The sequence below is a fragment of the Pituophis catenifer genome, unplaced genomic scaffold (genome assembly GCF_029215685.1).
Source record: "Pituophis catenifer annectens isolate HBS135680 unplaced genomic scaffold, rPitCat1.0.hap2 SCAF_2, whole genome shotgun sequence".
NCBI lineage: Eukaryota > Metazoa > Chordata > Lepidosauria > Squamata > Colubridae > Pituophis > Pituophis catenifer.
Window position 1 is genome coordinate 224,723,956 of NW_027256882.1, and position 19,340 is coordinate 224,743,295.

General features: G+C 37.6%; 1 protein-coding gene across 1 annotated transcript in view; it reads left to right on the forward strand.

Moving 5' to 3' along the window:
* ERMP1 (endoplasmic reticulum metallopeptidase 1) overlaps window positions 1-11,518 on the forward strand; it is a 36,437-nt gene extending 24,919 nt beyond the window's left edge. The window contains exons 10-15 of the mRNA XM_070935558.1: window positions 2,027-2,217; window positions 3,523-3,675; window positions 6,318-6,520; window positions 8,169-8,284; window positions 9,060-9,226; window positions 10,795-11,518. Of these exons, the coding sequence (XP_070791659.1) occupies window positions 2,027-2,217; window positions 3,523-3,675; window positions 6,318-6,520; window positions 8,169-8,284; window positions 9,060-9,226; window positions 10,795-10,959 (995 nt within the window). The 3' untranslated portion in view covers window positions 10,960-11,518. The remainder of the gene's footprint in view (window positions 1-2,026; window positions 2,218-3,522; window positions 3,676-6,317; window positions 6,521-8,168; window positions 8,285-9,059; window positions 9,227-10,794) is intronic.
* The last annotated feature ends 7,822 nt before the right edge of the window (window positions 11,519-19,340 follow it).

Sequence of the window (19,340 nt, forward strand, 5' to 3'; positions counted from 1 at the left end):
TGTAACTTTTTTGGAGGCAACATTAATTCAAGCTATTGTTAAGCAAACGGGGGTAAGTTGAGGACTACCTGTAAATGATTTTATTTGATTTTATTTGATTAAATGGAATTTGATCCTACAGATCAAAACAAATATTTAAATCAACCTACAGAAATATTAGGCATTTCCCCACATTTGTTGGCTGATTAGATGTTCAGTACAACCAAGGTGCTATGTGTTCAAATGGGTGGAATAAAACAGCAATAAACTCAGATCTTCAAATAAATAAAAGTGTGATTTCCTAATAGGTGTGCCTTCTGGCACAGGTTATATGCATACTGTATGTTAAGTCTCTTTAAAGCAAAGTCTTGTAAAGCGATTCACATAACAATACATATAAAGCTACAACACTGTGTAGACATTTAAAACAAACAATTTAATGTGGGAATATCAATCATGTAGTTCAAGTTATTTACTTCCTAATATAGCATTTAAATTTTTTGTACATTTGAATTAATTCTGTGTTGAATTTAAAGTAATTTAAATTTACAAACTAGTTTCAGTAGCAACTTCTTGGATTGAAAAGGCATATTCCTAACCAGGTGAAGAACACTCTATGCCCTTTTTTGGCAGCCTTCTGTATAGGGAGAAGAAATAGGAAGTTGGAAAGAAAAAAGGAAAAACAAAATTGTCAAATTAAAAAATGTACTAGGAATCATATTTACCAATTTTGAACATTGGCATTGCACAATTCTTGTTTATCACCCTTAAAATATGTAAGCTTAGGTATCAGTGTTCATACTTTCCTGCTCATCCTTTTAAAATTCATAATTGGTTATTTATACCATAATTGGTTTTGAAGAAAATTGAATGAATTATTCATAATTAGTTCTCGAATATGTTTTAAAAGAGTGTGTGTTACTTTCTAAAGGTCAGTTTGGTCATGCATGGTCATCACAGCTTATTCAAATCAGTTGTTAAAATGTACATGTAAAGTAGCTAAACTATACTAAACACCACGGATATATCCCTTCTAACTTGGCTTTTAACTGGAAGCAAAAACAAACACGTTCAGTGCAGATAATTTATTGAGTGATGTTGCAAATGATACATATCTTTCCCAATTTACTTGCATTTTGCTGTTGTTGAGACTCCAATGTGGCTCTCAATGTTTGTTCCAGTTTCCCTGAAAGTAAGTTCCACTCAACTCAGTGTACCAGGAAACAGACATACCAGTTTATAGAAATGCAAAAATTTGTTTCATGGGCTGTTTATAGGGCCTTCTGTTCTGGCCAAAAGAATAATTCATGCTATGCTGAAATAACATACTATACCAAATTTGTACCCTCAATTATCAAATCCCTTCTTATTTATCAATCAGAAATAAAGAACCTTGAGTTAGCCTTCTTCTTCCACACAATTACTGCTCTCTTTTCAACTTAACTTAAAGAATGCATGAATTACAGGCCTGGTCTTTTGTGCCTTGATGCCTTGATGTACAGACTTGCATAAATAGCTGGGGTTTTTTTGTATGATTAAAAAAACCTGGTTGATCTACTTTTTAAACCATTCTTCATGTGATTGAATGAGTATGTAAGATAAATGTATCTGCCAAAAGCCAATCTTTTGGCTTTCAGATGAGTTAGAATTATACTCTAGTACTCACTGGAAGGCATTGATTTGTGGAAAATGATAAAAATAGTATCTGTAATTTCTTTCTCTACTTGCACTTCCAGACTTGTTCCATTGTTCCCCTTCTTGAGTAAGCATGTCTTGAGCTGAAAACTTGCTGGCATATCCACTTTTTAAAATGGTTCTACTAGAGCTATGATGATTCATATTGTCAGAAAATCTGGTTGGACTGCTTTTTAAGCCATTGTTTAATCTGTTAAATCAACTTACCTGTTTTGTAAGAAAAACACAATAATTGCCTTCAGACAGAGTTATATTTACATAATACTGTACCAGATAACTTCTAAAATGCTCTGAGTGGGGAAGACAGTAGCTACAATTTCTACATTACAATCCGTTTATGTCTTTGTTACAGGTGCTACAATGAAATTTGTAACTGTTTATCTCCTGGGAATGTTTATTCCGTACCTCTATGTAATATACCTCATCCGGCTTGTATTTGAAATGCTAGTTCCCATTATGGGGCGCAGTGGTTCTGAAGCTCCACCAGACGTAGTCATGGGTATTTTCATCGTTGTAATGTGCATATTTCTGTCTTCCTATTTGGTAAGATAGTGTTAAAAGCTTGACTACTATGTTTGAACTTATTTAATAACTTTTGAACAGTATATTTAAGTGTGTATCCCGTCAGTGTTCTCACCTGAGGGAAAAAAGGCACCATTGGCATGAAAAAAATTGCTATGAAGGAGGAAATACAATCAAAAAAGGAATTTTGGGGGGGGGGGGGTATCTGGGACGATTTTGATATGCATATCTTGCTATCTTCCATGTACACAATGAAGAAGACATAAACAGAGAGGCAATATTCCCCTTCTTATTCCAGCCACCTGCTTCTGATATTCGGAAGCAATCTTACTTTTTCAGTAAGCATGTCTATGGTTGGACTGCATATTTTATCAATTGAATCTTTCTTCTATACAATACCTAGTTAGAAATTTCCCATGGCAAAAATTTGAAATCGGGCAACACATTTGTGCTGTACTCAATTCTTTTTTAGTCATTAAAAATAATTTGTAATAATAGACTGGTTTTTCTGATGAGGTACAATTTCCCCTGGGTTGAATGAGAGCACTGTGTTAGCATTCCTTTTGCATCTGAATATTGTCTCTTGGCTTCCCCTTATTCTCACAAAAACTAAAAGGGAAAAAGAACTCAAAGAACACAGAGAAGTCAAGCTTAAAATTTTTAGACATTTAACTGTATCTTGTAGCTTAAAATGGATAATTTTCCATTCTGTGAACTGAGGTGACCACATCCTGCAGTTCCAAATAACCATTTACAGCTCTCATTCTTCTCCATATCCTCTACCTTTTGTGAATTTTCATTTGTGCAGGGCAACTAGTGCAGTTCACAATCTATGGAATGGGCTTGGAAGTAGAAATAGATCAAAATTCTGTAATAGAAAATAAAGTTTTGTGCCTTTTTTGTTGCAAATTATACCTGCCTTCTTAATTGATCTGTATTTTGTAGCTTATTTAGCACCTGCCAAGGGTACTAAATTTCATTTCTTTAAACTATGATGTTCATAAAGGCATGTTTTGTAGAACAATAGGAAATGTGTACTTGGTTTTTTTCATCCATCTCTCAGTCAAGGGAAGCACAAAATCAAATGCCTGTGCTACAAGAAACATTGCGGATGGATTTGGGGAAGTCCCTAGCTTTCAACATGATCTCTGATTTGCCACAAACTTAAAAAATTAAAATTAAATTGTATAAGTGGAAAGATATGTTTTAAAGAAATAAAATGATTTATTTTAACACGTTTAACATTTATGTTTTGCTTGACACACTTGTTTTCTAGGAATAATTCAATAAAAGTAATCACTTTCTTTTATTTTCCATTTTTTCTAGCTCAGCTTTATTTATCTGTCTAGAAGCACAAAGGTGACCTTAATATCTTTGACAATCATCTTTATAGTCACATTCATCCTTGTTTGCAGTGGACTCTTCTTCCCTTTCAGTTCGGATTTGGCAGACCCAAGGCCTAAGCGAATGCTTTTTCAGGTAAAAAGTGTTTCTGAATTTGCAAGGAAACGTAAGATTTGTTTTTATTTTTTTAAGACTCTCCTTTGAAAGGATGACTACTTTGCCATAAATCCAGTGGTTTAAAATTCATACGTGTGCTTTATTTTCATCAACCTCATTCTCAGATGTTCTTATCTTGCACTCTTCAATATGCCATCTTACCTCAGCCTTTGGATCATGTCATCCTTGGAACTGGGAAAGAGGAAACAGAGAGAAATCTTCACTGATTCTGCCCAATTATTTCATGGTTTAATATAAGAAGGTGTCTTGGCAACTTGGTTCCTAATATAAAATAGGAAAAGGCAATCCAAATGTCTTATAATCACAGATCTCTAGCCACGTTGACTGATTTTTGTGAGAGTTCTATTTCTTACACAGCCACAGTTATCGATTTACAATCTGCCCCTTATGTGACATGGAAATGGTCCAGAGGAATTCAGCAGACATTCTTGGTCTTCATCTCCAGAGGTGCCTCTGTAACAGCTGTTACATCAAACCTTTTGAAACCAACACATCTCATTAAATCCAGGAATTTAGTATCAGGGCTTGGAAAGGGTGCAGTCAAAATTCCCAAGAAAACTAATCCAAATGGTGAAATATGTGCCTAGGTTTGCCCTGAGGTTGGAGGCAAAACTTACAAAACTTGAAATAAGGACATCACTTGTATGTTCAAGTACTCACCAATAGTTCATTTCCAACTTCATGTCTGACACAGTTAACATTAATTGATAAATACGATTCTTCCTGAAAACTCTTAAGTTGACAAATAATTATATGAAACTGGATTTTTCAAGGGGACCCTCGTGCTCTTGGGACATGATCAGGTGATGGCAGTGCTTAAGCAAAGGATCCTTGATAGAAAACAATATCGTAAACTCTCAAAAGTGTAGAACTAGAACATATCAACAGCGCACGCTTCAAAGCAGCCTTTGAAATACCTAGTCAGGCTAATGAAACATTTCAGCCAGCAATTATGTTGTTATGGCTCAATATTCTACTATCAGCTAGATAGAAGATTTTATTTCATTTCATATGCAGAAAGACTCCGTCCTTAAGAAGATGGTAACATTGAAACACAAAGTCATATTCTGTTGTAACTTTTACCATGAGTATGTTTATCATAAACTTTTACTAACATGCTTTTATTGGCAAGCTAAGATCTCAAGGTAACTCTGACTGTTGCAACATTTGTTTTTGCAACGTATAAAACTTGCTGGTTAGATGTTCAGTACAACCAAGGTGCTATGTGTTCAAATGAGTGGAATAAAACAGCAATAAACTCAGATCTGTCAAATAAATAAAAGTGTGATTTCCTAATAGATGTGCCTTCTGGCACAGGTTATATGCATACTGTATGTTAAGTCCCTTTAAAGCAAAGTCTTGTAAAGCGATTCACATAACAATACATATAAAGCTACAACACTGTGTAGACATTTAAAACAAACAAAGAATTTAATGTGGGTATATCAATCATGTAGTTCAAGTTATTTACTTCCTAATACAGCCTTTAAATCTTTTGTACATTTGAATTAATTCTGTGTTGAATTTAAAGTAATTTAAATTTACAAACTAGTTTCAGTAGCAACTTCTTGGATTGCATATTCCTAACCAGGTGATAAATGAGCATTTTACCATTCTGTACATTTTCTGTGTGTGTGTGTACCAGAATGTAATATAAAATATGTTATGCGCTATTTTAGGAACTGAGGATAGCAGATTGACAAATATATTATTCTGTGAAAATTGTTATTACTGTGAAAAGGGATCAAATTTTTGTAGTGATTTATGTCACTTGCTTGATTTGCCATGTCTGCTGACTTCACTGGGGCAGGTAAATCACAGTGGGTAATTTTGGTTATTACGGTTTGTCACATAGTCAGATTATCATATTTATTTGCCACCCATCTCATGGTTTAAAGCAACTCTGAGCAGATTACAACAGCAGCCATTTGTGCAAAACTATATTTTAATCTTGAGTGGGCATGTTGGTGTCCAGAGTGTGCTATTACTGCTTATAACTTGATTAAACTGATAATCACCCTACTTGCTCACTCAGTAACTTCCACTCTGACCTTTTCTTGCTTTCGTAATATTATCAGCTTCTTCAATCCAAGCTGTGATCATAATTCTTTTTTCATGACTAGCAACAGTCATGATTAGTATACTGTTTACCAGGAGTGTCAAACTCAAGGCCCGGGGGCCAGATCTGGCCATCCCTCCCGAGCTCCGTTTTCATTGGCAGAGGGTTTCAGGAGGTTGTGACAGCCAAAAATAGAGCTCGGGAGTCCATTTTCGCTGGCAGAGCACTTGGGCCACCAGAGGTGCCTCCAACAGGAGTGACATCAAGCTAGCCACGCCCCCCCAGCCTCCTGAGGTCAAACACAACCCTGATGCGGCCCTCAATGAAATCAAGTTTGACACACCTGCTGGTGACTATCATGCAATCAGCTTTATGCCTAGTGCAACAAGCACAGTCAGATTTAACACTCATATTGCATATTTGAGAAGTCACCCAGACGTTCATAAAGAAAGGACACCCTTTGCCCCAGCGAGCTATTTTGTATCTGCCTCATGGACAGCTGGCAAAGTCTTAACGGTTTCTTGTCTTGTCATTTTTCCAGCATTTAAACAGAAGATTTCATAGCCTGGACGGTCACTTGGAAAAAAGTGATTCTGGAATATGGATGAATGGGATGGACTACACTGGGATATCTCTCGTTACACCCCACCTGCCTGAGCTCAACGACTCTATTGCAGCCACATGTGAGGAAGGATCCCCCCTCTGTGGGTTTCCCTGGATTCTACCCGTGAACTACTTTTTTCGGTTGGTTATGATCTCACCTAATAAACCAATTAGTTTTAACAGAAGTATCAGTTGATACAATATTAGTATCTTCAAGTGAATCAGTAAATCTGTTGCACAATGCCACCAGAAGGAAACCAATTGCAAAATAATGGCCATAAAGCCGCAGTCAGACTGGAAAGAGTCTGAAAATGCAGTTTAGGATTTGCTTTGAAAAGTGGGCGAAGAAGTTATATTTTTCTTTTTCTTTTTAATTTTAAAAACAAACTTTATTAAATTTAAAAATATTAAAAAAGAAAAAATATATGCAAATTTTCTCAATCATAAAATTACATAATCAATACACAACACCACAAACAAACTAAATACATGTGATTATATATACACATATATACAAACAGTGACTTATTATCTATTCTATCTATCTGACGGTGCTTCTTTGTTACGTTAATTTCCTCTAATTTTTGTCTTTACCCTTTTTTCCTTTGATTTATCCACTTGTACCATCTATTCCATACTATAAAATATTTTGAGTCTTCCTTGTCTTTTAATTCTAAAGTTAATTTATCATTTCTGCACATGTATAAATTTTTTGAATTACTTCCTGATCTTTTGGCAAACGATCTGTTTTCCACAATTGTGCTAGTGTCAGTCTAGCCGCCGTAATTATATGTAGTGTTAAATATTTTATGTCTTTTCTAATATTCCCTTTAATCATGCCTAATAAGAAAACTTCTAGTTCTAATTCAATTTCTTGGTCTATTATTTCTACTATCCATGTTTTTATTTTTTTCCAATATTTCTTTATTTCTGGGCAAAGTTATATTTTTCTTTCTTCCTGTATCTTTTGCTGGACTGACAGGGCTTCCTAAAACTTCCTGCATGGGACAGGAAGGGTTTTCTGTTTTAATCCCTTTAATCTTGAAAGGCAAAACAGATCTTCAGCATGAAGGCAGCAGGTTAGAAGCAGGAGAGTGTGAGTTGTAGTCCTCTGTTAGGCACAAAGCCAGCTGGGTGATCTAGGGCCAGCGCTTCTCTCTCAACCCTAGAAGAAGGCAATGGCAACCAGTTCTGAAATTATGCCACGAAACAAAGCAGTCACAGGGGTCAACACTGACATGAAAGCACAAAAGAAGAAAAAAAGAATGTTCTGGGTGCCATGCATCAGAACTCTGGCTATTGGGAGGCTGTATGCTTTTGCACCTTTTCTATTTACGCTTAAAGAGTGGTAATGAATCCTAACGTTTTCTGAATAATCTTGGCCTCATCTGTCAGTAATACCATCAACTTATTCCTGTCTCTGTAATAGGGCCTCTTGTCATTCCGCTTTATGAAGGTTTTGAGCTTTGGGCAAAACTTTGTCCCTTTTGTCATTATTTCCTGGGGATCTGATAAACAAGGGTGGGCTTAAAAAAATTACAACAAACACTACTTTGACAGATTAATCCTTTTATTTTTATATTAAGATGAAAAAGGCTAATCGCTTTGATTTCTTTTGCATGTAAGGCTGTAACATTTTTCATATTCAGTAGCATTTTAGGATTTAATATACTCAGCCATATTATACTTTGTGGAACAGAATTAACCTGAAACAGTAGTTTGAAATATTTTAAAGGACTCTTACAGTAAATTACATTGATAACTTTTTTAAAAATCCCTTATTTAACAGGAAAACATGGTATCTTCCTGCACCAGCAATTACTCCCCGAAACCCTGTTCACTTTCAGCTTCTTTCCAAAGAGCAAACACAATGGGATTCTACAAAGCTAACCTTTGAAGTAATAGGTGGGTGACCATCTCATCCTTCCTTGCCTTGAGACAATTCTTATAGGGAATTATTTGATCATAACAACTAGTTAGCTATGGCAATTTATTTATTTCATCTAATTATTTATCCAATTATGATGTAATATTAAATCTGGCACCTTCAGTCAAAGTTGTCAGAGATAGCCAATCAGTGTGAATACAGCATATCACAGATACAGCATGTATTTTACAGGCTGTACCTGAACATATTTTTGACTATGATAAGCAAAGCACTTAAGGACAGGACATGAAATAACAGGTGGAACCTATCAAAGAGAGACCTAGAATTAAAGAGAAATTTCCTGACTGTGAGAACAATTAGTCATTGGAATAGTTTGCCTCTGGAAGTTATGGGTGCTCCATCACTGGAGGTTTTTAAGATTGGACAGTCATTTGTCCAGAATGGTATAAGAATAGGGCTTTGGGCTAGAACACCTCCAAGGTTCCTTCTAGATGTATTATTCTGTATTCTGTAAATTATGCTATAAGTCATATGTTATATGCTTAAGTTATGCCTTATATGCTATAAGTTATGCCAGTCACTTTTCTTAGGATGCATTAAAAATTTCCTAGATGTTTTTAAAAGCATGGGTCATAAATTAATCCAGAGATTAGGAAAATATCCTTTCCAGGATATTACAAAAGCCTAAATAAGCAATTGGTGTATAATTTGCTTTAGATTGAAAAAAAGTGGCAGCCCCACTATCCTTTCTTCTGAATTCATGTAGAGATTTTTGTTTATCACTTGCTTCAGGTTCAAGCCACATGGCATTTTATCTTCGACTACATCAAGGCTCAATACTGTCCACTTGGTCTCTTGGAAATGGATCGCCTCTTGTTAATAGCTTGAATGGAGACTACTTTGTGTATTATGCACGTGGGCTCCATGCCAGGCCCTGGCACTTTTGGATAGAGCTGAAGGTGAGTTTGTTCTTTAAAATCACATTCATTTCTTAGATCTCTCCTCTTGTGTTAGTTTATTAATTCATCTTCATATTTTGAGGTTAACACACAATTGCTTTCTAGTGCTATTAATTTTAATATGCATTTTCTTTTCTTTAAGTATCCTTGACATGACAAGTTTTTATCTTTCATTTCAGGAATACGTTAAATCAAATATGCCCTTGAATATTAGATATTCAAGGGCATTAGTATAAATATTAGTATAATTGAATATGCAATTATATAACCAGCAGATAGAAATGAATCCTGTACTCCTGTATTTGCTTACTTGAAACTCACTGAACTTGCGTGGTGTTTCCAGATACTCACTTAAGATTTATAAATTATCTGTCATTGACTTACTGACATGGTTATATTAGCAGATGCAAACAGGGTAGCATATACTGTACTATTTGTGTATTACCATTGGTTACAGTAAACCAGAGAAGCAAATTAGAATTTGTCTAGAGAGAAGTTCTTGAAAGGTGTCCTTTATCTAACAGCAAAATCTCAAACTGCCTTTATGTCTATAAAATATGAGCACGTTTTCTATCTAGATATATAGAGTCTGAATTACATTTTGATGTAGAATGGTATTGGCAAAAGAAAAGCAACAGAATATCTTGATGTTTGGCTCTATATGTTTGAATTAAGGTTCACTTCCTCAGTTTTTTGAATGGGGACTAAACATATTCTACATCCTCCCGATCCATAAACTAACCTTAACCCTAACCCCAGAAAATGTAATTAACATAGCCTCAGGAATTTAATCTGTTTCTTCCATTTTATTTGCCAGGTATAGTGCAGTGGTGGGTTCCTCCCAGTTTGGCCTGGTTCAGCTGAGCCAGTAGTGGTGATGATATGACATCACCGAACCGGTTCTCCCACCCCGTGTTATTCTTACCTTTTATTTGGCCCCGCCTCCAATCTATTCACTGCCTCCCGAAGTCCCAGCTGATGGCTAGAAGGAAAAAACCTGTTTAAACTCTTGCCGTGGGGCTTCAAAGGGCCGCGCTACAGCTGATCAGTGTTAAAAGGCAGTGTCGTGGTAGACCGGGATGCTCGAAAATCAAATGGGTAGACCGGGACGCTTGAAAAACAAATGGGTAGACCAGGACGCTTCAAGAACAAATGGGTAGACCAGGACGCTCCAAGAACAAATGGGTAGACTGGTACAGCTCTGCAAGCAGTTAAAAGCCTGGTAGACCAGTATCTCTGCTAAATCCTAAAGAATTGTCCCATGACCATCAAGCCACGCCCACAAAATAAGCCACGCCCACAGAACACGTAGTAAAAAAATTTAGAACCCACCCCTGGTATAGTGCTTATGCATCCTGCTTCAGCTTAAATAACATTTTGTTTTGGAAACAGCCACTTTAACACCATTTCAGTGAGCATCTTGGAATTCTTTAAAACTTTGGTTTCTTTAGCTGATTATACTCTTTAGTTCATTCTTTGCAAGCTTTGAATTCTACCATTACACAGTGCTAATAAGAATAGGATTCAAATAATCAGACATGAGCTTATTTGCTTTTTTCTCTTTTTAGGGTTCGGACAAATCCACGAAAGGAATGGTCACCCTTGCTATAGTTAACCATTATTTTTTTGGAGAAGATCAAAAGTCATCTCAGTTACATGCTTTACTGGAAAGATTGCCCAACTGGATTTATCCCTTAAGCTGGACTTCTACCTATGACCAGTTTATCTTTTAATCTAGAATTACAAAAAGGTCAATTGTCTCTCAATTGTTGGATGCCCCTTTTGTTCGTAGGGAGCTTGGGTGAGTTGGGAAAGATGGCCTTCCTGACAGAAAGAAAAACTATGAGGAATAATTTAGCCACAAGTATATATTAATGGCAATATTGATAAGACCTCTTTGGGAAAGGAGGTCTTGTGTTTCTTTAATGCAAAAAAAAAAAATAATAATCACCAGTTTCTGCCACTTGAATAGTCCCTTCATCTGCTGACATTATAACAAGAAACTGCCTTTTGGAAAGTAGCTTTAGAACACCTGTTCTTGGCTTTTTGCAATAAAAGGAGCTTTTGCACTGGAGCTACAAGCACAAAATAACATACTTTACTGCCTTTAAATAACACAAGTGCTGCCTTGTGCTTAATATTTTGATGTGTTCTCATTGACTAAGGAATTGTTGTAATTAAGCACCGTTAAGGCTATCATGAAGAATATGGAGCTGTTAATGGTAATTGCCGCAATAATGATATTCATTTTGAATGCACTATGTAAGTAAAGTTCTTTTAATTATAATGCTAACAAACATGATGGTCAATCTCACTGAATTCTTAAGTTTGTGTGTTCTGGTTTTACTGTTTTTCCTTCTTTTTCTGGATTCTTTTATGTCTATGAAAGTAAAGTCCATATTTACCTGACTTCCCTATGGCAATTAAGCAGTATATGAGCAAAACAGTTGCCTGTTCATCCAGTGTAAGCATCTAGCACTATACTTCCTTTTTTGGGGGGGGGGAGTTTTATTATTTTTTATTTTACCTAGAACATTCTAAGGGAGACACCAACGTGCAACCGTGAGATAGAAAATTGCCAAAATGCAGTGAAGGCTATCAACCTTTTGTGGTAGGCATTGCTTTCATATTTCTGTGCTTTTTTTTTGCACTATACTTCTAAGCACTGAGTCACCATTCTGGTTTCCTGTACACACACACACATACACACACACATTTTGTATTTTGGTGATAATATGCCCATTAGTTAATTACTGAACTGGTTACTTACAATTATTTTTATTATTTACCTGATATTTCAGGAGAGTGTCATTTATATTCCATTGGAAGCTGCAAGTTTCTACAAAATTAGGAAAACATATAGGGAAAATCAAGTTGTATTATTGATCTCTTGTCTATGTGTAAAAAATATTAATTACTTTTACCAAATAAATAGGAATAAATAATTCCTAAGCCCGAGGAACTGTAAAGTTGATATGAGCCTCTCTGTTGAAGAGCGCTAAGGTTTTTTGTCTTCTTTCATGGAGGCAGTAACTCTGGAGTCCTTGAGGGAACGCTCCAGGAGGTACTGAGTAGCCTGACACTCTTTCTCTGTGGCGAAGGGATTCATCCTTGGGGGAACGACATCCAACCTCCCAAATATTATCATTGTAATCTTTGCTGCTCCAGACCTGAAGACCAAATGGGAGAGATGGATGGGGGAATTGAAGTCCCTCTGACTGTAAATGCAGGCCGACTGCCAATCACCCAAATTTTGATATTCCAACGACAGTAACTTCAACACCTGGTCATAATATACCATTTATTTAGCAGCACTATAATGTCCAATGGTCGCTAAATGAATGGTTGTTAAGCAAGGATCATCAAGGATCCCCTATTTTACAAATAATTTGAGAAAATAATGCTGTTATGAGGAATTCAAAGTAAAAAAAGAATTGGTCATTGCTGTTCCATCCATGTTCTATAGAATAGGGATTGGATGAGGCCAAATTGGGCTCTTCCTTTTGCTGTATAGTTGTTCTTTTAGTACCTTGTATTAAGAAAACTGAACAGTGTTCAAAGATTAGAAACCTCAGGGCAGAGGGAAAATAAGTTTTTGCTAAGAGAGAAAGGAGGGATAGAAATTGGGATCTGATCTTATCAGTTAGGGGTTTCTTGAATTTTGGAGAGATACCATTTAAATCTTTATTAAAAAGTATCAAATGGAAGCTACCCCAGCCATTTGATTCATTGTATTTTCTCCTCTGTGCGTCTATTTTAGAAAAACTTTTTTAAAAATAATAAATTATTTTATTGTACGGTAACTTAAAAGACAGCTTTTGCACAAAGCCAGCTAGGTGACTTTGGGCTAGTTTCTCCCCGATATTGGAAACCACTTCTGAAATCTTGCCAAGAAAACATCAGGGACTGGAAAGCATCCAAAAAATAAAATAAAAAAACTTAGGTGTGGTAAAGCAACAGAAGAGTTCCTGGTAAATGCAGCAGCTTAAGTAGTTATGGATGCAAGGTAACCACTGTTTGGGAACTGCATCGGCTGCCACTTGGCTTCTGAAGGCAGTTCGGATCCCTGTTTGACCCTTTTAAAGCTCTACATGACTCAGGGACAGGAACTCTTATTCAGGTTGAATCTGATTCGTCTAGTAAGAGAGAAGGGGAGGAGGGTTTCTTATCTAGGGCAGTGTCTCTCAACCTTAGCAACTTTAAAGTGGGTGGACTTCAACTCCCAGAATTCCCTAGCAATTCCCAAGTTTGAGATGTGTCAGTGATAGGTCCCCTTCTTTGTATCAGCTTAACCTGATAGCCAGACAACCCCTTACGGCATTTTCAGAGAGCTGTAAAAGCTCTTTAGAAAAGTCTTCGGAAAGGCATTTGGGAACAGGTCAGATTAGCTGCTGAAGTGAACACTGGATCGACTATATATAATTCTATCAGTGCTGTAATAACTGAGAATCACCAGAAATGTAGCTGTTATATAAATTGCAATAAGAACATCATCATTATAGACTGGACTGTTCTTCAATATTAAAAATTGGAAAGCCAAAATCTCAGCAATGTTCCAAGTACCATGCACAGATTTCTTCAATCTTGAACCCTCCTTTTAGAGTTCAGTTTACATAATCTGCAGCCTTTGAGGCCATGCTATCAGGAATTTAGGAGAGTTTCTGCACTATTATTGGAGATTAAATTAAGGAAGATGATGTTAGTATTTTAAATAAAAAAGCAATGTTATGTAAGCATCTTGATTAGTTAAGCTGCAGTGGTATTTTATGCAGTTCTTGGGATTCATAATGGAATCTGTTACGTTGCTACTAGAATATCAAATCACAGGATACTGAATTGTGTATGGCAGAAAGTGATAAACATAAAAGCAACAGAGGTAACATCTAGTTTATAATCACTTCAAGTAAATGTGATAAAGTATTCATTGATTTGGAAGTAGTTTTTCAATATTTTCAAGTTTTAACATTTGGTATGACTGTCTAAAAATTATTTGTAGTTGTAAATCAGATAAGCATTGACTTATACTGATTCAGTTTCTTAGAATATATTGGGTAATTATAACAAGCTAGTTACAAAACCTTATGTGTTAGAAGAATGTTCCACTCCATAATGTGTGGTAGAATTTATGACTGATGAAAAAAGTGCCTTTGTCTCATAGTTGTCAATGGGATAGAAATTTAGATTATCATGTTAAAAGAGCTCAATAAATTGTCTGGGACACTCAAATGTCCAGGTGTTGTGGTTGAATTGTGTATTTGTTCAATAGGCCATTTGATCTTAATTAACCAAGAAAAATAACAGGAGAATGTTGTAAAATAAGTATCAATAGGCACTTATCCAACTACATTATTTTATGTCTATAAACTGTGTGATGTATATACATACTGTACACCTAAATATCCAAGAACATACTAGAAACGTCAAGAAAACAATTTTCTTTCAAAACAATTGTGTTTGGAAGAAAAACAAAATTGACTAATTCAAGATATATGCTTTATTGTAGGTCAATAAAATGTCAACAATTTAAATAGAAAGTCAGTTATGATAAGATTCCACAATATATTAAGACCTATTAAACCAGTCATTACCTTTTAACATGCAGAATTATTTCTTTCAAGAGATTAAACATTAAGGATTAATTTTTGCCATAGCTTCTATTTAAAACACTACTCTTCCTAGAAAAGGAGCTCAGGTTCATTTGCAGATAACCAATATAAAGTGAAAAGAGGTTCATGCAACTCACCAGTCTGTAGAAGCCCATTTTTCTACTGCCTGCAGTCCCATCATAATGTTCTGCAACATTTCCCCATCAGCCTCTGAAGATTGCACCAGACTAAACACTTGATTGATGATGGAAGATTCTCGAAGGATTAGTCCTATAATCATGCTGTCAGGTTTCGGTGCTATCTTAAATAAGTTTCATTTTCAAGCGCAAAATCTCTAATGAATCATTTTTATCTAAGAACAGAAAAAAACCCGACATTCCTGATTCAAGTTGCAGCCAAACTGGCTCCTCCTTCCGACCCCCTCCTCTTCCGCTCTCCAACCCAATGTCCCATTGGCCATCATGCAGATCCATCTCTACGTCCCGGCACGTTCTTTTCACAGTTATGTGGCCCCCACCCTCGTCCCCCAGGAAACCCTATCTGTTGCATACAGAAAACTAGGTAAAAGTTCATCTCAGCAATAAATCAACGCTTCTGGTCTTTGCTTCATCTCGTTCATGTCAGAACTGGAAGAGAGCCTAATTTGGAACGCTGACACATGCATTAGTCCAGACATCCTGCTTCTGATTGCATTAAAATATGAGGCAACTATGGTACCAACAAAAAGACCCAAAAGCACAGAAACATGGGATATTATCCTTGGTCTCCTTCCTCCAAGAACAACTCAAAGGAATCCCAATGACAATACAAACTCCCATCACATTTACTGCAGCTGAACATATGATTTGTGCTACCCTTTGCTGGCTAGCTCCAAAGATATATCTTCCAATTCAGACTGCGTCCAAATCAAGGTGGAATAATTTTCATCCACCATAGTCCAGTCTCCATCCATAGAGCTTGTTTCTGTCAGATCTGTGGCAGAGCCAATGCTCCCCCTCGCCACCTCTCAAAGAAAGCAAAACAAATACATTCTCAAAGATGTTTGAGAAAACGCTCACTGAACTTACACAAGAAGGCTGGCAGAGTGCACAGTGATTTGACCAAGAGGTTCCCTTCTATAATCACTAATAGCAAACAACTTTTCTAAAAGAAACCTGGTCCCTTTGAATTCATGTTTTATAATCAGGATTCAGGAAGGTTGGGTAACAGTGGAGTTCAGTACTCTGAGTGATTCAACACTGTCCCTGAAGCCTCCATATTAAGAGCTTCGGATCTCAGGCTCAGAGTTTCTCTGACAGTTGTGCATATTACTTAGATTAGGATGCTTTACATATGAGTTGACCACTGCCTGTCAAATCTCTTGGCACAAGGCAACAACACAAACACAATCAGTCTGGGGAAAGGGGTCCCAGGAGCTACTCTTATAATTCATCCAATGCACACCCATTGAAGGTCACTCAACTCCTTCCAATTTCTCTAGCACATCCACACAGTTGACTTGGCAAAAGTACAGAAAGTTTGCTACTGCCACCTTTTGGCCAAATATCTCCTTTACTTTATGAAACTAAAGAATATCTAGGACCTGTCAGTGTATAAGGGTTCATGAATTGAAATAGTCATGGTAACAGGTCAGCCAATGGGGACTGTTTGGTGACCCAGACAGCTTGGAACCTGGGCGTGGTTTAGGTTCACTGATCTGTATATATATATACATACAGTATATGAGTGCTTCTGTGATTATTCTGTACTTCTGGATTCTGAGTTCTGGTTTTGGATTCTGCTGCATGGGTATTATATAGAAAGAAGTTTCTTATATAAATGAATCCTGCAGAATTATTTACTTGCATGGTGATTGGATCACTGCAAACTCTAGCAGGACTAAGGCATGAAAATTATTACAGGTAATCCCCGGGTTACACGTGTTCCCTTAGCAAACATTTGAAGTTACGTGATAAGCGTTTACGAACAAGTCCAGAAATTATGAATATTGTAGCACCACAGCAGTTGTTCGCTCTTCCAAACAACTACAGAGGCTCAGCAACATTCACCCCACCTACTCCCCATCCCCTGGCCAGGACTTCATAGGCACTTCATCTGTGGAAACCACCTTGTGAAGACCTCTCTGTTGCGCTTTCTTTGCCTGCTTCATTGCTTCAGGTTTTTGGTGCATTTGCAGAGAACAGAGGCCCAATATACTGTGAAATCACGTGAGATCTTGTGCTACTGATCTCATGTAATATCACACTTTAGGCTTCTATTCTCTGCGAATTGAGGCCTCAACATTTGCAAACGGATGGAAGGCTTCAGGCCTTCCCTCAGTTTGTCGTTTCCTTGCCGAAGCCTGCAGGAAGACTGCGTTCCTGTAGGTTTGGCAGTCCTCTGCAAAAAGCTTTTGTTGACACCAGCGGAATTTGGGAGGAGAGGGCGTATCCCTCCAAAGATCTGTTCCTACTGGCAAAGGCTTTTAGAAAAGGGCTAAATGGACACAACCCTCAAGAGCTTTGCTGACAGGAAAGGAGGTCTGGAGGGCTGCGTGTGGCCTGCCGAGCCTCCTTTCTTGCTGGAAATCCGTTTAATGAGTTTTCATCACTGGAGGCTTCCTCAAGCAGATCTCCGGTAAGAAAGGAGACCCGGAAGGCCACGTGTGGCCCTCTGGGCCTCTTTTTTCATTGTCAGAGCCCTCATCAAGAAAGGAGGAAGCAGGCAAAGAAACAGGCTGGAGAGGAGACAGATCTTCATAAGATAAATCAACCTGATGTGGCAGCATGGAGGGGAGCAATTGTGGGGACTTCAGGGGAGGGAGAATGAAGTATCTGTGGGTCGGGAGAGGCCTTGGGGGGTCTGAAGCAGTGGCCTGTTCCATCACTAGGCCCCACCCCATGGCCTTCCCCACCCCGAGATACCTCATGTACACTTAACAAGACATGCTTTTGATTAGGGAATGCGTGGGTGAAAGGAAGGAGTGATCACGTTCAAGGTACAAGATTCATTCCCACGAATCCTTGGGTTACGAATGGAATGGGTAGGCTCCATTATATTCACAACTTGAGGACTACCTTTATTACTGAAAATCTGTTACTTCTTCCATTGCTCAATAGCAGCTTACTTTCCTGATTAGGAAACTCAAAAATGTAATTATCAGAACTTTAGACAAATTTTGGTTATTTCTTTGTTCAACAAAACCAAGGCAAAGCAATAAACTATAGGTGAAATAATGGACTACTGCAATGCTCTCTACATGGGGCTCCCCTTGAGGAGCACCCGGAGGCTCCAGCTGGTCCAGAATGCGGCCGCGCGGGTGGTTATGGGAGCGACGTGGCGCTCCCATGTGACCCCCCTCCTGCGCGAGCTGCACTGGCTCCCGGTGGTCTTCCGGGTGTGCTTCAAGGTTTTGGTTACCACCTTTAGAGCGCTCCATGGCATTGGACCGGGGTATCTACGAGACCGCCTTCTGCTACCAATAGCCTCTCACCGACTAGTACGCTCCCATAGAGAGGGGCTCCTCAGGGTGCCGTCGGCCAAACAGTGTCGACTGGCGGCCCCCAGGGGGAGAGCCTTCTCTGTGGGGGCACCTACCATCTGGAACGAGCTCCCCCCAGAGATACGGAAGATCCCGGACCTGCGCACGTTTCGCCGTGCTCTCAAAACTTTTCTATTTCAGCAAGCTGGCCTGGCCTAACTCCTATCTTTTAAATTTTTTAATTTGTGATTTTATAAATTGGGTGTTTTAATCTGTGTTTTGGCCGAAATATTTAATAATTTTAAGGGATTTTTTTAATATTTGTATTATCTGTATTTTATCTTGGCTGTTCACCGCCCTGAGTCCTTCGGGAGTAGGGCGGTATAGAAATTTGATTAATAAATAAATAAATAAATAAACATGTAATGTTGTAATGTAATACATTACATGCACCATATAATGGCACATGTATGGAGTTAAGCATGCTATCGCGTGTACAAATGGCATTTCATCTAGAAGTTTTCACCTGTTGTTCAAAAGTTGTGCATTGGTAACACATGGCCAACAAGAAGTCCTTTGGAGTTCAATAAAACTTATTCCCAGGTCAGTGAATGTAGTAATCTGCCTAAGCCTGAAACCTTCAGGCAAATGGAATATCAGTGTCATCGTACTAGCCGGAAGTTAGAAGTTGGGAGTTTAATTCATCTGCACAGCACTACATTTGAGATGGTACATGGAATCACAATGTCAGAAATAGGAAAAAAGGAAGACATATAAAATTAATTTGTATTAAGTAACTATCTTGTTGAAGAAACAGTTTCCAGGTAAGTACCCCCTCTTAGCAGCTGGTTTGTTAGGTTTGCGCAAAACAGAGGTGTTAATATTGGGTAAGGAAGCAAATCATTTCTAATAAGTTAAATTGCACTTGCATCAGCTTTTCAATTGATGTTGAACATAACATTGGAGAGAAAGCAGATGCAAAACACAAACAGGCCCTGTACTGTCTCCTAGCAACAGGAAGAATTGTATTTAAAACTTATTTTCTGAA